At 41.1% G+C, this 17,912-nt stretch overlaps 3 protein-coding genes across 3 annotated transcripts; 1 reads left to right on the top strand and 2 right to left on the bottom strand.

The window, feature by feature from the left end:
• The first annotated feature begins 244 nt into the window (after positions 1-244).
• On the top strand, positions 245-3,539 carry LOC129599667 (uncharacterized). The gene is made up of 8 exons (XM_055497968.1): positions 245-520; positions 597-837; positions 1,686-2,167; positions 2,355-2,487; positions 2,551-2,756; positions 2,839-2,950; positions 3,109-3,232; positions 3,293-3,539. Exons 3-8 carry the CDS (start codon positions 1,976-1,978, stop codon positions 3,537-3,539), a joined length of 1,014 nt encoding a protein of 337 aa, XP_055353943.1. The 5' UTR covers positions 245-520; positions 597-837; positions 1,686-1,975.
• A 5,925-nt stretch (positions 3,540-9,464) lies between these two features.
• On the bottom strand, positions 9,465-13,969 carry LOC129599663 (2,3-bisphosphoglycerate-independent phosphoglycerate mutase-like). Its single transcript, XM_055497962.1, has 12 exons — positions 13,736-13,969; positions 13,486-13,655; positions 12,996-13,112; positions 12,447-12,579; positions 11,986-12,167; positions 11,800-11,896; positions 11,564-11,673; positions 11,344-11,470; positions 10,983-11,131; positions 10,482-10,599; positions 10,186-10,320; positions 9,465-9,813 (listed from the first exon to the last, which is right to left on the bottom strand). The coding sequence occupies exons 1-12, from the start codon at positions 13,797-13,799 to the stop codon at positions 9,665-9,667; spliced, it is 1,551 nt and encodes a 516-aa protein (XP_055353937.1). The 5' UTR covers positions 13,800-13,969; the 3' UTR covers positions 9,465-9,664.
• Positions 13,970-14,295: 326 nt separating this feature from the next.
• LOC129599664 (ras-related protein Rab-11A-like) lies at positions 14,296-16,075 on the bottom strand. The gene is made up of 5 exons (XM_055497963.1): positions 15,892-16,075; positions 15,593-15,735; positions 15,237-15,289; positions 14,868-15,061; positions 14,296-14,697 (listed from the first exon to the last, which is right to left on the bottom strand). Exons 1-5 carry the CDS (start codon positions 15,926-15,928, stop codon positions 14,483-14,485), a joined length of 642 nt encoding a protein of 213 aa, XP_055353938.1. The 5' UTR covers positions 15,929-16,075; the 3' UTR covers positions 14,296-14,482.
• Positions 16,076-17,912: the final 1,837 nt, after the last annotated feature.

Raw genomic sequence — 17,912 nt, 5'->3', positions numbered from 1 at the left:
CTCTCCCCTGCTTGTAGCGGAAAAGACGAAACGCTGTGCAAAATGCAAACATGTATTGTACTCGTACCTGTTTGTGTCCTCTTATCAACGGGGCCATCCTGTCTGATAAGCGCGCCATTTATCTCTGATAACCTTGGGTGCGCTGTTTAAATATCTCGCAAAATCGGACCAAACCCCCGTAGCAAGGCAATAGATAGCACTCTATCAGTTAAAAGAACGCGAAAGCCAGTGAATCAACCGAAAAACTGAATCTTTCAATATTTACTATCAGTCGGTATTTTGGCCTTACGCGATGATGCCTGACAAAGAGAGACCTTTTCTATGCAGTTACAGAGCTCTGTTTTTAATAATTACTATTCTTTTACTGAATTATTTCCCTTGTACTGGTGCACAAAGCGGAGCAGTCTATTTCCCGGGCCCGGGAAATGTCGGTATCACAGGGGAAACATGTTGCTGCAAGAATGGCGCATGTGGTTATGCTTATTACGGCCTGCGCTATGGGACTGCACAACGTTTTTATGTGCGTCACCGCGATTGCGTTCGTTTTGACCTTTTGATAGTGCTGTATCCAATAATCATACCTCGTTCAATTGCAGCATGCAACCGTAAATTCTGATTTCGCCTATTTGAAAAACGCAACCAGACCGCAACTGGGTATGGTTTGTCCACAAAATGCTACACTGCCTGTGCAAGGAATGGGCGGAAAAATCATGTCGGAAGATTGCCTGTTCTTGGACATTTACGTTCCACCGGTTACTACAGCGAATTCGACTTCCGGTTCTTCTTCTAGGCAACCATTACCCGTACTTATATATATTCATGGCGGAGAGCTACAAGGTTCACTACGTTGAAATGCTGACAGAATTTACTATTCATAATGACACTACAAAATTAAACTATTAACCAACGTTACGTTTTGCGAATAGTGGGTACAAAAGATCTCTACAATGGGTCATCTCTAGCCGCGGACATCAACGCCATTGTAGTAGTCATTAATTATCGTGTGGGCGCTTTTGGTAAGAATAAAAATTAAGTAAAAAGCATAATATTTAAATAAATATTATAAATATATATATACAAGCCCAGCACGGATGAATACTGTCTTAGGATTTCGAGCATGTTAAAAGGTTAACTGTATATGTATTAAATAATGGCACGATGTTTATTACAATAAGGAGGCACGAACAAAATAAACAGGCGTGAGCAAAACCTGTTATTTTTGCTAATTCGCAGTTCGCTAATTTCCAATGACAATTCGATATAATAACACATAGTAACAATCTGGGAATTTACAAACAGCCTATGTTAAGATAATGGCCACCATGGTAACAAGCTTTTGAGTGACCACTGGACTGTAGGGATTGGGCTTTCCAGAAATTTGAAGATGCAGGATTACTCTCGACACTGAGAGGATTCTGTAGAACTTTAGAGCGTGCAGATTGGATGTGTAGAACGGGAGAACATTGAGTACAACGGCAAAGTGTCGAGGACCCTTGTTACTTAGTTAGTATTCATATAATAAAATTAATAATATACACCGTATTTAACGGTTGGTGGCTTGGTGCCATCCCCAAGATTCAACAACATATGCCCATTTTTATTAAACAACGCTTTTCCATAAGGGAGTATGTGTGACAGTTAAGTACGGAAGGCCATTATTCCCATTAACTGTCGTTCGGTTATAGGTTTCTTACGTACTTCCCCCAAATACCAACAAGGGAACTATGGGCTGGGAGACTGTAAGTTAGCCATTACATGGGTTTCATCGCAAATTCATCTTTTTGGTGGTAACGCAAGCGCCATGACCGTGATGGGAGAGGGCGCCGGAGCGGCTTTATTGTCAACACTGCTGTTGACCTCACGACCGTCACCGCCGTCGGCAGGTCACGGAATGGCTGGTTTCCTCTAAATCTCCTCAAATTATGTGCAACATCAAACAAGTTTTATGTGAACAGCTTTATTTCGCTCGGCGATTATGCTCGGGGGCAGTGTGCTGAGTGATTCTCTGTACCGACCAGACCCGGAACATGACACTTTTGAGCTGGCCAGACGAACGGGCCACAGCGTGAACAGTCAGACTTCAGTTGCCTATGTGGCCTACCAGATGTTCCGTTATAAAAAATTCTCGGAAATTATCAGATATGCCGTCTGGAATGTCAGCGAACCGGTATGGTTAGGAAGAATTCAAGGGTGACCTTTTATAGTATATAACGTGTTGTATCGATTATATGCCTTCTGTAGCGGATTTCGGTAACAACCGGTCAGCTTCAAAATCCCGTATAATATATAAAAACGGAATGATAAGGGTTTCACTGAATTGTAAACTACCGTGATGTAACTGTGATGTTTTCCAGACAGTACCGTACGGTCTTGTAATCGACAAGAGCTTCCTAATCGACACTCCGTTCACAGCTCCGCTTCGCGGTCAACCGTCTGGTTATATTCTCACCGGTTATTCCCGGAAAAACGTGGAATCACTGCTGAAATGTACTCGAACCTTTGCATAAGATTATTATTGAGAGGTATGTGTGCAGGCCTTTCTGCCAACAGATGCACGACCCGAATTATTTGATCAAAAAACACCCCTGAAACTGGAGAGACTGCGGGATCTCGTTGCCCGGTGGTCTGCTGTGGAGACAAAAGGCGGTTTAGCTAACTGTACAACGTACACTAGTGATGCTGCTCAAGGGCCTATGCAGCGCTACACCATTCGGAATCCTCAAGATCGCAATGATACGCTTAGCAAGTTACTGCAGGTACAGAGTCATTGATTTAATAGCCAATAATCAGAAAGGTCATCTGCTGTAATTCACAACTTCGTGAAATCTATTGGTGCAGCTAATTACGGATTCGCGGTATGCCTATCCTTCGGTGAGGGAAGCATTGAGGATCAATTCAAGAAACGCTCAACTATTTCGGATCGACTATGATCATGAACTGGATGGATTCGGTGTGTAGAACAGTATAACCGCTTGCATTTCGCTTCATGGGTGCTAAAAGTATGATTGTGTCCAAACAAGGATATCACTATTTGTACACTTATTAGAACACTATGAATAAATGCCAAGCACTGCTACAGCACTGATTAACGATTAATCCAAAAAACAGGATCATATTCTCCCAATGTCATGCAGCTATCCAGCCCAATTTTTGGGAGTTCCACTGCTATGGAATTTTCTCCAGAATACGTTGAAGGTTTGCGTGACATGTTGCGGCAGGTGGTTCACAACGGGTAAGCAGCTGGTTGTGAGTACCGCGTATCAAACGGACTGATCAAATTAACTCATTGCAGGCAAATGAAAGGTTCGTCTTATCAGGTAAATGGTGAGTACCTGCAAATGAATCAGACTGGACACTGGAACAGTATCACAGACGGGAAACCTCGGGAGGTTTTCCAGTTCTGGGACAGCAGAGCCCAGCATGCGGAGCCGTGCGTTAAAATTAACAGCTGTTCGTTGATAAGAGTTTTGAATACTTCGATCCTTGGTTTAACCAAATATATGGTTAGTGTTTTGTTAGCCATAAAGCTATTAAAATGAAAACTACACGATTGTATTGTATGTGATATTAGCTTATTACAGTCATCTCAATAAACCACACTGAAAGTTCAAACTTGAAATCATTGCAGTTTCCCCCGACAATCATTTTGCTTGTGTAAAGAAGTTAACTCATACACACTGCTGCTGATGTACGAGTACCTGACTAAGTACACTTTTGGTCAGCTGTCTGTTATAGTACTACAGTAGTAGTACTACGTCCAGCAGCAAATTGTGTTGATACAGCCTCTTAATACGCGTAGTATCTTAAACTCCTTGGCCGGTTTACGATTGTTAACTTAGATTCAGACCATAACCTTTATAAAAAGCTCATTTTTGGTTTCGATCGAACTTACTAATTTACGAAATTTTTGTTAATTTTCTTACTGCATCTAATCACTTTGAGTTATCACATCACTTCAAAAGGACGCTAAGACTGGACAGTGGTGCTAGATAGGTCGCTTAAGAACTTAGCAGGCCCTGCTCTATTTTGCTCAGTAATATTGCAGTTTGGTCATACTACACTAAAGACTCTGTAACTATAGTTTGCCGCTCGGTCACCCAGTACCTAACGGCATTATGCAGAAGTGCTGGTAACTCGTCACTAGTCACAACGGAGTCGTCAGTGGACAGTAGTGGGTGGTCACATCTAAAACGAATCTTTGCACTCACAGAGTGGTAGCTCGGTTCACTAGACACCGCATTTTGACAAAGCAGTTCGAATTTGGCAGCGTCAAAACGCATCTGATGATACCGGTAACTGTGAGCACTGGACGGAGGAGGTTACGATTACAACCGTTTTTTCTTCTGCATCTATCCATCATGGTGCCTTATTTACTCTGTATAATTGTGCGTGATTGCCTCTTTGCGTCTTACTATTGCGTTCATACGAGTATAAACATTGCGCTTCTTTAAATATTCGTATGGTGCTGTGTCCCTTTGACTCTTTAGTCAGTAGGAAAACAATACTTCGAAGTACAACCAAGTACGGCATGTCTCGAATACTTCCATAAGAAATTCATTAGGATAATAAAACTGCTACTGCGCCGGTCAGGCAGAACATGACAAATTACCTACGCTTACTTTAATCTCCCAACTGATGTGGAGATTCAGGATAATATGCAGACGCTAATGCACGAGTAGGTAAATCGTACTCTATGTGCAGAAGCAAAGCCAAGAAATCGTTATACAACGTCGCTGCGAAGTTGTTAGCGAGGTCAACAGACATCCATCTCCAATCGTGCTTCCGCAAGTTTCCGGTTTCCAAATCACTTAGATTTATTAATTATGCTCATTATTCTTTTGACCAGATGGTTTAAATTGTTGTGGCACATGGCGTAATGGATTCCCCGAGTTAGTACAGGCGTCGTGATTAGCCGTTCTTGTGCATGAATCACGCCATTAACAATTAGGAAGCAGGTATAAAAGCGATGCTCTTCTCACTCCAGAGAACGAGCATATTGTACAATGTTCAAAGTATGCACTGTGTGAAAGCTTAGCTGTAAATTTTGTTTACCACTTGTAATTTCCTAGTTTGTACTAGAATTGGTTCACGTATTGATTTGGGAAATTGGATAAGAATTTGCGTGATGGATAGCAATACAACGTTCAAGAACAACACCCCTGATTTTTTCAACATTACTCAGGCCGAGAATTACTCGTTATCGACGGAAGCTTACATTTTGGCCACAGCCGTCAGCATAATAGCGCTTATTACGTTTTTATATAATTCTTTAATCGTGCTGGCTTTCGTTAAGGATTCAACGATCCGCAATCCATTCTCCTACTACATCCTAAATTTATCACTGTGTGACCTCGGTGTGGCGGTATTCAGTATGACCGGATTCATTTGGTATACACTGTCACCGGCATCCAGTCCCGAATACTGTCCATATTATCTTTTCCTGGACAAAGTACTTTCGGCAGGGACAGCTCACTGCATAATGCTGATCAGCGTAGATCGTCTTTGGTCCGTGTTTTTTCCGTTCAGTTACAAGCATGACCGCTCCTGCACCTTGTCGTTGAAATTGTGCTTGGTATCGTGGGTTTATCTAATGATCTTTGATGCTCCTCATATCGTCATGGACGCGGTGTGGCATAATACTCACTCACTCCCGTGTACTGTCAGCTACAGTGGACAGTACACGTACTCTCTAATCATCGAATTTGTTGTATTTGACGCGCCTCCCGTATTTGTGCTCTGCAGTTACGTTGCTATCTTTATCAAGCTTTACAGGCGATCGCGATATAAATCTCTGAAAGGTCAGTTAAAGTACTGGAGCTTAGCTGACTGATCTTTACCTTTCACTTTTATTTCGAGAAACATTTGTTAGAAAATGCGTTTGAAGGTCTATTGAAAGGACTTACGAAACGTCGGTTTTAGGGTTAGCTCACAAAATGAAAACCGTCGCGGTCCTTCCGGCAAGTCCTCAGCATGTTTGTCTTTCGCGTGCAAACAGTGGAAACTCTACAAAAGATGCGGAACGACTGAATGAAAAACGATGGTTTAGACTATTTCTCTGCATCGTTGTCTGTATGTTCATCGGATACGTTCCGGAAATCGTCTTTTTTCTAGCCATAACCCTGGATTACTACTGGGATGCAAGGCTTTATGTCGTAATTTTATCCCTGCGTTACCTTAACTGCATATTTCATCCGTTGATTTACCATTTTAATTTGCCTAGCATGCAGCGTGCCATAAAAAGCGTATTGGGCTTGACCAACCGTAAAATTCATAGCGGTTGACCTTCTTCGAACATAGGCTATGTATGTTATTACGCACTGATGAAAAATGTGATTTCGTTCAAGGAGGTCCTGCTGCGATCGAAAGAATGCTACATAATTAACCGAGCTTTAATTTAACGATCGCGTTATTGAACAATAACAAATCTGGAAGCAGCAGATCCCAATGGCGTTAAAGATCAACTCCGGTAGCTGAAATATTGTAATATAGAATCTAAATTGTATTCGGCAAACTGGCAGCTTCATGCATATTACATGAAAAACTCAAAACAGGAACTAGTTTTATTGCATGCTTACCACATCAGTGGCGCAAACTGATAACAAGACGGAAAACCGTTTCCGCGGCAATAAACCGTTTAACGAGGTTACTCTAATTTAAGCAACTGAAGAGTGGTTCCGGTAGTAGTATGTCTTTATTATTTCCTCGATGTATTTCACGGACATGCTGCCGATTGCGGACCTTGACAAATAAAGTTTGTCGTTAAACTGCGCCGACATGAGGCCATAACCGAAGAGTGCGGAAGAAATCTACAAAGTGACAAAGTACTGTATATCTGTCTAAGTCATCTTTAGTAGTTAAATTTCATTCAATGGTGAGGAGGAAGCTTTCAGAATAAAGCATGTCTCAAATGCGAGAATGAAGAAGACACCGGACACTGAATGGGTCGGACAGTGAACGACCAGTCGCGCGGTGCACTGAAACAAAACTGTATTCAAGGGTTTCTGTATACTCGTACTGTACGTATACTAGAAAGCCCCTTGAGTACAATCTTGACTGAAATTTATATATGTACAAACTGTCGTTCAGGCTATTCTTGCCCGAAGTGCGAGTGGTCATTGTCATTGGCCTATTTGCAGCTATTTGACTGACGGTGACATATCAGGTACCGCATTTGCTGACCGAATACTGACAACATATTTCAAATCTCGACAGAAATAAGATTTGTAAGTTAATGAGTTGACTTTGGTAGACTTTTTGGTAAATTAATGAGTTGACCGAAGGGGGGGGTAAGTAGTGCGCTAAGTACTGCCTTACCGTTACACAGGTTTGTCGGGTTATTACCACACCGCCCATTAAAATTCCAGGTTTTACGCTTTTGAAGTAATTATAATGTCTGGCCACCATTGCTCGATACGGATCCGGCAACAGGTTTCGACTGAGGACGCTCTTCATTGACAATATGAACGCTGTTTCCTGTCAAGCCGTTTCATTTCTGTTATTTCATATTTCCGTTTAGAAACTGCTCAGTAAGTGAAAACGTACCTGCTCGGTAAGTCGCGCAAGGCAGATTATGTAAAGAGCAGAAACAACACAAGTTGTTGCTAAAAATACTACGCCAATATAATCGTTTATAACAGCGGTTTCGATCACAGTTTGAAGCATTTGAGTTATGTAGAACACCAGGCTAAAGCAGTTCACCAAGTTGGTAAAAGAGAAATGTTTACAAAATATCCTAGATATCGTTTTAAGCTTTCGGTGGTTATCCAGACACCGTAAGAGAGCTTTTCGATTGGCGACATTTCCGCGCAAAAGGTCACGCGAAAAGTAACCAAAGCCCATCGACAGCATTAAGGCTACAATAGTTATGAAACATTGTACGCAAATAAAACCCGCCTCACACAACATCGGGAGGGACACATTGGCAATGGACCGTAAAACTATTATTGCCATAACCGAATACGAATCGGAATTGCTGATCGCTAATCTTTGTTCATTTGTAACACTGTTTATCAATTGTAAGCCGAACTGACACAGATAACCCAGAAATAAAGCCGCTCCAAAAACCAGTAAAGTGACAATTTGAAATGATGATAAACTAGTCTCCAAAAGGTCAACTGTTGTCAGCACTAGCGACGGTAGACATTTGTCCATCCACCATCTGGATGGCACACGAGAAACGCACAAAACAATACGAATACGCAGGGGCAATCAACAGTGTTCCTGCTAGTGTAGCACTTTTTACAGGAACATCGATAAGGGCGTCTTTTACAGAGACCGTGAACTCCAACAGTATATAGCTGACCATTAGGATGTTTAGACATACTCGATATTTTGGTCCCACTTTGCAAAGCGGATAGCAGAAGTAACCACAAATATGCATTATACAAAGCCATGTTCGATATTGAAAGCGTAAGAGCCTGAGCAGTCTTTGTTTTGCAGGGGTTTCCATAATCCTACCGAAACAATCGGTGCAACTGGCGAAAAGAAACGGCGCGCAACAATCGCAGTGGGTTGGAGTGCAATCGACGTTTGTGAAACTTGAAATTATATACTTATGCTTTTGTAATTATGGACAGATGACGCTATTAACATGCTTGAACAAGAAGCTTGTCTGGTTTGCGAAAATTTGCCGATATTTAAATAAGTAACGGGTCCCATCACCAATTTGAAAAGTCCTCGCGGACACACTGTCAAACTGTCTAACCAGCTGCCGGATGTGTCATAATGTCTTCTCCTGTTGCTGTAATTTTTAATGTGCAGCTTGCACAAATACCGGACATTTTGTCTCGCTTGCAGCAGCACGCAAGCCCCTGTAGGCGGTCATAAGCGGCAAAAACGGATTGATTTAGATTCGTGGTGATTGTACCTGCCTGAAAAAATTTGAGCTCCCAACCGTATGAAATGGTTTTACAAAGTTGCTGCAATACAAAACCGCAACAGCAAGCAAACAACTGCAATGTCAGATACCGGTATCAGTTTAAGCTCTCCGTATTCATTATTCCGCAACATTCGTTGTTCACGTGTACAGCAGTTATGCAAAAATTACCTGCACTGAAAACTGCTCTGAAATACTTCGTTCAGGAGTTAATCCTAATCAAAGTTAAACAGCGAAAGTTGGTTTAATTTTTAAAATTCAAAAAATTCTTACGCCAGTTGCCGCGCTACAGCCGCTCCTACTTGAGCTCATTCTAATGTAAACTGCGTCCATCCATTTCCGCAAATTTGAATTGCCATACTCATGCTAGCTGCGATTACTCAGTTCTTAATAGTATTTACTGTGCTGTGCGAACAGAAAACGGACAAACTCGTGAACTGCAAAAAAAACATTAAGAGTTACATAGTATTAGTGCTCACGAAACAAAGTCTGCAACAAACAAGTTTACTAGCATACATCTGAAAGGTCGCCTACTCAGGAAAAGACTAAATTTGCAGTTACTCGAATTGCCTATATGCCTGTATTTGCGTAACGGCTGGCCATTCTTTTGTATCACAAATTTCGCACACTTGTACAATCAACAGACACAACGGTAACAAAACAACAACCGGTAAATTATTATCGTCATTTAAACTAATGAAGTTTTCATAGACACTTTGATTTGTCACAGGGCAGAGAGACTACAGACACAAGAGTGTATAGTACGACAAAACGCTCCAGCTTGCTCGACTATGCCGGCGCCAGAAGACTCTGACCGTCCATCTCGTTCGGTTTACCAAGATCCATCAAGTCCAGTACGGTGGGAGCAACATCCGCTAATGCAGCATTGTGAGACGGCTGCAGGAATTTCCGCGACGTAAACGCCATTATGAACGGCACTAAAACGAATTCACCATAAGCAGTGGGTCTCATGAAATACAGATTGCACAAAGTTGTATCACGTGCAATAAATTAATAATAAAATAATTTTTATTCCCTTTGTCGGACGATAGTCCCATTTCAAAATTATCTTTCATAGCATACCAACATCACTGAAAAATGGGTCAAACTATAACAAACAAAACGATAAAAGGCGTCGCCCAATGATTAACCATAAACAAAATAAATGTTATAGCTGCATCGCTCCGGGAAAGTTTGGTTTGCCAAAAAATAATGCGTCAGCAGTCCGTTGTTACAATTAATTGACGCATCAAGTAATTTTTCTCCATTCAACAAATTATCATTAAAATTAACTGTATCACCCAACTGACCTCGGTTAGTGGTGTGGGCAGTATGAGGTTGGCCGTCCGGGGCGAGCATCTGCTCGGCATTACCATGGTCAGCCGTAATTAGCAGAACGTAGTTATGTTGTTTGCACGCTTCCGAGATGCGCCCAATCGCAATATCTACAAAATGACAGCGTCACCGCGGTCTGATGCAAAAACCACAATAAACATTACGCCGTATGCTTTAACACAACGCCGCTTCCAGATAAGAAAAACGAAGGATCGTTATGACTGCGAGGTTTGGCAAGCTACCAGCAGAACTGAAGAATGGCAGATCGTACCAGTAGCAGTGACCGCCTTGACGGCCGCTTCGTAGACGCCGGTATGGCCCACCATGTCCGGCGGGGCGAAATTACACATGACGAATTTGTATTTCCCAGAACCAATAGCTTCTATCATCTGCAACGAATACTAATGAAAAAACGAACGAAAACATAACGATCGTGAAAATGACTACTGCTCTACTATACAAACCGATACCGTAGGTTGCATCTAATAATTTCACGAAGAACACAAAATTACTAACCATCAACCATCACTCACTCATTGAGTCATTGCACTACGATAACATCCCACATATGGACTGTGTCGCTGTTCTTAAGCATTTTCGTATGTCAATGAATTTGAATGAAACATATCACACCCGCAACATTCATATACCCATCATTGAATAAATAACGCAATGTCAAACACTTCGCCAGTGTGAAAGAGGATTAACAGCGAGCTTCAAAGGAAGTCCAAAAGATTACACTATAAGATTATACTATCAGACGCCCACTTACCTTATCAGCAACGCCAGCACTGCTCATTTCCGGTTGGTGATCATAGGTGGGCACTTTGGGTGACGGCACCATACAGCGTTCTTCCCCTTCCACCTGCGTCTCTTTTCCACCATTGAAGAAAAATGTTACATGAGCGTACTTCTCCGTTTCTGTGAAAAGGAATCATGCAACGTTAGCCCATATTTACGCTAGTCTTTTTTCCGTTTTACTTTTCAAACCAAAAACCTACTGCTCTTAAATTAACTATTTTTTATGTTACGACGCCATAATTTGGCAAATTAACGAAAACTGGCTTGGTAGGCGAAAAATCCCAATTATCTGATCTCAGGTTACTATTTCAAGACTGCCAAAATTCACTAACCAGCACAATGGAACTGGGCGAATTTCTTATGAGATATCCATTCTGACAGGGTGTTTTCCGTATTGGCGGGTGGATAAAGCAACGGAAACGTCCAGGCTTGATTATATTGCGTCATACAAGCTACATACTGCAACAATGAGACGGTTATTAATTAAATTTTTATCATCGTATTATAAAATATGGAATCACTGCACAATCTTGAGAAGCTGTGGATGCTAACCAGATTTTTCGGAAAATTGTCGGTTTCAAAATTCCTTTTCACGCCGAATGTCTCAACAATTTCGCGCATACGATCCGAACGAAAATTGAAAAATACGAGGGTGTCATTGTCTACGAAATGCGACGACAAAGTAAGAAAAATGGTAATATATACCACTCGAGAAATTTTTCAAGAACGCTGCTGTGAAAAGCGGCCAGTATCAGCATAATATCAGCATAGTATCAGCGTAATAATACCTTGAATTCGCCCCAGCCCTTTAACAATAATCGGTTTCAGGAACTCATCGGTTTCCCGGCCTTGATTTTCCGGTAGGTTATAGCGTTTATCTATTAACTGCAGTAAGAGAGACAAATGGGTTAAAGGTATTATGAAAAAGTCTCAGTTGTGCAAAGTCTGCAGACATTCTACGAACAATCACCCACATTTCTGGCTTCCTGGGCATTTTCCACCGTCTCTCCCGCGCCGGCCACTAATCCATCATAAGCCACTTTTATCCGTTCCCAGCGCTTGTCCCGATCCATGGCGTAATAACGTCCGGTGATGTCGGCTAATTCACCATACTGAATGGCGGCCATGTGTTGCAGGAGACGATCCAAATAACCCGCTGCAATTATAACGACGCGTTTCGAAAAGAAAGTCAAAAAATCAATCGATTATTCAGCGACAAAGCATGATATGTTTTACGAAAAGAAGTCCCGAGAAAAAGAAGTTCGGAGCGTCTTACAGTTGTGGATCAGCGGAAGTATTTAACAGTGTTAAAAAATATTAGCGTCCCGACGTGGCATAATCGTCGCTCGACGACAAAAATATTACATATATGTGCCAACAATCCCCAGATCCAGGGAAGAGAGTAATACAGCGTCCAAAAAAATTGCAGCTTTACCTGCGCTTGTAGGGCTGGTATCTCGGCCATCGCCGAAGAAATGCACAAACGTTTTGGGTACATGCGCTGCTTTGGCACCTTCCAAGAGAGCGCATAAGTGGTCGATGTGCGAATGTACGCCTCCGTCGCTCACCTACAAAGTCCGACGATTACTTAAAAACATCCATCATGGAAACGAGGAAATGTTCTAAAAAAGGTAGTACACGGTACACCACATAATTTTTTTTTTAAATCAGGGATCCTCCCAAAAATCTGATTACGAAAAAAGAAAAGTAATGCAAAACTACCAATGGAATATCAAGAACTGTTACGGCTGATAAGCCCGCATTCAAGAATACTATCAAGCCACTCTACTACGATTTTATGGTGTTAGTGAAACATCATTAACTTCAAATTGAATTCCTGATAGAATCGGGTAAGGCGGTCAAGAATGTTACTTTTCAGTTTCACAAAGAAAACTGCGATAAAGAAATTAGAAATACCAAACTATTACCATAAAACATGGCACAGAAACTAGTAGCAATGTGTAAGCAAACAGAAAACACTTACCAGGCCAAGAAGATGCAAGCGTCCACCGTTCTTCTTGGCATTCTCACATGCTTCCAAGAATCTCGGATTAGCACCCAACTTTTTATTCTCCATGTCCAAATTGATGCGGACAATATCCTAAAAATGACAGCAGCAACTATAATCAGTAATCGAGACTTTGGGCGTAACTCGAAATATCACTCGCTGCAATATTAATTACAGTTATCTAAAAAATCGTGCGCAATTTAATAAAAGTTTAATCATACACAGAAATTAAGACATTCACAATTCATTTGTAAAAGATTAACTAAATAAAAAATATTAAAGGCTACAGTTTTTTAAGTAGAAGCACTTTATTTTTAAAATGTTTTTATCATCATGCTGCATGCAGCATGCAAATAAAGCATGGTAAAAATAATGCAACATGATAGGTAAACCAATCACAGCCATTTGGATACAATAAAAGAATTATTGTTGAATTGGAAACTTTCCGATGCAAAGTCAACTTTACCTGGAAGACGGGCCGGCCAGCGCCAATATTGAGATGGCCCACTTCACTGTTGCCCATGAGTCCTTTGGGAAGACCCACCGCCAGACCCGATGCGTCCAGAGTGAGAAAGCGCTCCTTATCCTGCGACAGCGCCGTCATCACGGGCGTCTGCGCGTGGGCGATGGCGTTGCCTGCAGCACAACACGGCTTGACTCCACACACACTCCTGTTATTTTGCAAACAGAGCAATATCATGGAGGAGTTGTTTTACCATTCTGTTCGTCTGACAGACCCCAACCATCGATCACAATCAAACACACTTTCACATCAGCCATGTCTGCACACGCTACGATAGATAGTACAGGGTAATACACCGAGAAAAATTATTCTAGAAAGTGGCTAAACCGCCTCGATATGGTCGGGGTTCAGGAACGTATCCCAGTCCAGGAATAAGTCAAGGTCTCTGGAAAACACGATGCTCCCTAAAAGGATCAGCGTACGCAGAGTCAAACAGCAGCTGATTGCTCGCTGCCTGACGACGATAACAGTAACACCCGGCTAGCTGTCTCCCAGGGGCGGTCCCGTGTGCGAAACCAGATTTTGATTAGTAACCCGCTTTCGTAAGCGGTAGCCAGAAAAGCGGTTAGATTACGTTATGTTTGTTTTCCTGACTTCCGGTGCGATCTGAATACTGTACTTACATACGTACCGTGCCATATCTGAGATTTCTTCTGATAACGATTAACGAAGGAACAATGCGTGATAGTCAGGACTCCACAAATTGTTTGCGGTACTCGCACGTGTTGTGAAAGTCGGCAGAAGTACCCATTTCGAAAATTTTATTACAAATTTTTCTACTGTTCGTGTATAACGCGTTGCAGACAGTGAAAGATGCAGTAACTAACTTCGATGCATTAAATTCTACACGCTGCTCAACAAACAGTACCAATGTTTCTCATATAAATGGTAAAAGTCAACCATGAAACCAATTAATAGTCGCTCGGGTGTCTCTATTTAATTAACACTTGCATTTTTGTTTATCTTTGGAGAAATTGGAATCAGTGATGGTAATAACTCCCTCGGCCTCGGTCGGTTTATGCCGGTTGAGATGGTGATTGTGGCTGGCTTTGCCGGAAACCATTTCGTAGATGTCCGTCACTGTACTTCGAAAGGCATTACCAACGTTTATGTCATCCATTGCGGACGTTTCAATAAACGAAAGATGGTGTTTTTCTACGAATGTCATTATGTCAACCTTTGCATTAATTACTACATGTACGAAAAAAATTACTATATGTACGGAAAAAATTCGAAAAACGTATCCAATACTGTACAGTACCAAAGTAAGCACAATACATGCGTATACAGTGTAATGATATGTATGAGAAACAGTCTGATCTTACCTGCAAAACGCCGCCCTTCTTCTTTCCGCACAGTCCGCAGCTCTTCCAGATCGCTTTTATTCCCAACCAACATGATTGCTGCGTTCTCATCGATGTGCTCTCGTAGTTTTCCTAGCCAGCGTTCTACATTTCGGAACGAATCTGCCATTGTGATGTCATAGACAATTAAAGCGCCAGCCGCACCTCGATAGTAACTGTGAACAGAGCATGGGTTAGCCTTTCAAACCGCCGGCATGCTGTACACAGTGTGCAAGTCTGTTGCAACGTGTAGATTATTGCTTATCATATCAGACAAAAACACGCAATAATTTTAAGCAGAAATGCTTGATAGTATTTGTCTAGGAAATGCTCGGGCAGATGTGCACTTACGAATTTGAGAGGGCTTGAAACCGTTCCTGTCCCGACGTATCCCAGATTAGCACCTATCCTTAAATTGTTTTTATTATTAGCAAGCAATTACACTAAAATGGCTACCACAGTTAAGTCTGAGAAGATCTTCTTTACAAATATTGCTGCAGGATTATACGAGGTATTACAAGTTTCACAACTTTCTTTAAGTGTTCCGGACGTAAAGCGACAGGGAATGAATAAATAATACTAATTTCCAGTGTGAACATATGTACAAACCGTGTTCTTCGTTGTTTTTCATACGACCATAATATTACTAAACTAACTAATTATTATTATATTACTAATTAGTTTAGTAATATTACGATATGGCATACCTTTATAGTCTTCCCGTCGACATTAACTATATGTGTAGCATAATCCACCCCAACAGTGGCCTTGGTCGCGGAAGTAAATGTATTACGAGTATAGCGCCCCACTAAATTAGTTTTTCCCACAGTCACATCGCCGACCAATATTACTGCAACAAGTGTAATAACAAGTATTATTCGAGTATAATATCTAACCTATGGCTTTTAATACGCGGTACGCCAACATAGCGCACCTGCACAAACTACGAGTAATTTTTAACAGATGGGCAGATCTAGAATTGCTTTTTCAGACAGTACTTACGTACCTTTAAATAAATAATCATAATGATCATGTTTCCCCATTTTTGTAAAATCTTGATATAAAATTTGAGAGACACTGCTGGATATTCTAAAAACTGATCAGTTAGTAATATTGAACGGCCATATAAAACACTATATAGTCGTTTCGATTTGGTTCCGACAAACGCATAGCGACAATTCTGGCTATGGATTCTCATTTCTCTCAAAATGTACATGTAGTTGGTACAGTACATCGGCATCTGCGCGCATGTTTTGCAGTCCGGTATGTTATCAGTTCGGTAGTGATTAATGCTTTGTTGCGATATAAGCGATTTCTTAAATTATTTGTTTAAGAGGACAATCATCAAACCACGTACTATCTGGACATGGTCGATATTCATGCAAACCGTTACACACTAGTGGGGTGATCGTCTTTTGCGCAGTACGCTTATTCAAGAATGATTACAGTCTAAAATAATAATGATTATAATTTGCCTTGTGTACTTCAGTTACGCATGGGTGGTGACAGATATGACTTGTATTAATCGAAAGATCATATGTGTTCTGGGCAGTTTAAACGTGCTATAAATAAGGGGGATGGGAAAATAAGACTACAAATTAAGCGATCACTACTGACGTCTACAGGCTCTATATCGTTTTAAAAATTCTAAAACAATTATAGGGTTTTTCACTGATTTGGTGCTGTGTTATGGCTAAATTAATTAAATGGACAAACATATTTCTTACGTTTCGTTCACTCTATGTGCAGAGTGTATATTACACAAATTTCCCTGAATTTGTATCGCGTTTGCATTTGTGCATGCAGAAGTATTACTACCCGCTAAATAAACTAGCCATGCTTTATCCCGATTTAAAAGTTTTATTCCAGTTTAATTCATCGGTTTTTTTATACTTTTAACAGTCCTATTTTGGAATGCAAAGACTGTGTGTACGTATAGTGTATTCTCAGGAGGATTATCAATGCGTATGTTCAAAGGAAGTTTTAACATAGGCTCGTAGGCTGATAGTCTACACGGTCTACGAGTAGTACCTCGTATACAATTTATTTTTAGTAACTTTTATTTAATGTATTCTTTTAGGCATTTATCTTCTGGTCAGTCTGTAAAATTTGCTTTTCCCGCACCCGCAGACATAGCTCAACTGTTACAGGCGCTGCATAGAAGCCGAGCTCGAGCGATCGAAATATCCCAGCGTTTTCTATAAGATCGAATTTAATTCTGCTGGGTCGAGCTAGGAAAAATTATTATGGTTCGAGGAAGTCTGCTGGGGAACAGCAACTGAACTGCTATGATACAAGCTGTCGTTCAACATCCCAGATTTAGATGAGCAATATGGACCACTCAACTACGCATTGTATCGCTTGTTTGCCGAACTTATAGTTGTTTTAGTTGGAATAGGTGTTTGCCTTTTACTTAGTCTAAGTGTATTATCCTTTCCGACCTAGGTGTGTGAATGTATTGGCACCTTGCTTTGATTTGAATAAAATGCTTGTAACGTTCGCCGCGTTTTCAAATCGTTGTCCCGGCATCCGGCTGAAATTACTGGCTCTTTGCGTGCGCAATACGCTGCTAAAAAAGCAATGGCATCTTGTGTCCTTCTGTCGCCTTACGCCGGCATACGCTAATTTATCCAGATGGAAACGGTTTTGTGTCAACGTGAAAGTCCAGGTGGTCTGCAAACGTCAGTGTTTTACGGAAACATGGAATGTTTTTACGCCGGCAACCTGCTCAAATGATTCATGTTAACCTTTAGCCATAGATAGCTTATTTTTAGCGCGTTCCGAGGGTCTTTTCTTGTTTTACTTGAGTATCCTACTTTTTCGCATGTTATGGAGGAAATTTGCTTACTTACCTACTCCACCACCGGTTATCATTATAGCCTATTACGATCTTAAATTTACCTAAGAAATTCGAGTCGGCTACGAAACTTCCGAAGAAATGTTAAGAGCACTAAGAAACCTCTATTGAAAATATTAAGAGCAACGGAGTTTATCGTAAATATCCGGCATTAAGTGTAAAACGCATAT

Source organism: Paramacrobiotus metropolitanus, unplaced genomic scaffold (genome assembly GCF_019649055.1).
Source record: "Paramacrobiotus metropolitanus isolate TYO unplaced genomic scaffold, Prichtersi_v1.0 Parri_scaffold0000152, whole genome shotgun sequence".
Lineage (NCBI taxonomy): Eukaryota > Metazoa > Tardigrada > Eutardigrada > Parachela > Macrobiotidae > Paramacrobiotus > Paramacrobiotus metropolitanus.
This window is presented reverse-complemented; position numbering and strand designations above follow the sequence as displayed.

Coding starts and splice junctions, on each gene's coding strand:
- LOC129599667 (XM_055497968.1), top strand. CDS start 1,976: ATGCTCGGGGGCAGTGTGCTGAGTGATTCTCTGTACCGACCAGACCCG. Junction 2,168..2,354: donor TCTGGAATGTCAGCGAACCG/GTATGGTTAGGA, acceptor GATGTTTTCCAG/ACAGTACCGTACGGTCTTGT. Junction 2,951..3,108: donor TCATGAACTGGATGGATTCG/GTGTGTAGAACA, acceptor TCCAAAAAACAG/GATCATATTCTCCCAATGTC.
- LOC129599663 (XM_055497962.1), bottom strand. CDS start 13,799: ATGGCTGATGTGAAAGTGTGTTTGATTGTGATCGATGGTTGGGGTCTG. Junction 12,580..12,995: donor GCTTGCATCTTCTTGGCCTG/GTAAGTGTTTTC, acceptor CGGACTTTGTAG/GTGAGCGACGGAGGCGTACA. Junction 11,674..11,799: donor AGGGCTGGGGCGAATTCAAG/GTATTATTACGC, acceptor CGCATTTCGTAG/ACAATGACACCCTCGTATTT.
- LOC129599664 (XM_055497963.1), bottom strand. CDS start 15,928: ATGGGGAAACATGATCATTATGATTATTTATTTAAAG. Junction 15,290..15,592: donor TCGACGGGAAGACTATAAAG/GTATGCCATATC, acceptor ATTTAAGGATAG/GTGCTAATCTGGGATACGTC. Junction 15,062..15,236: donor TTTCAAGCCCTCTCAAATTC/GTAAGTGCACAT, acceptor CTCTGTTCACAG/TTACTATCGAGGTGCGGCTG.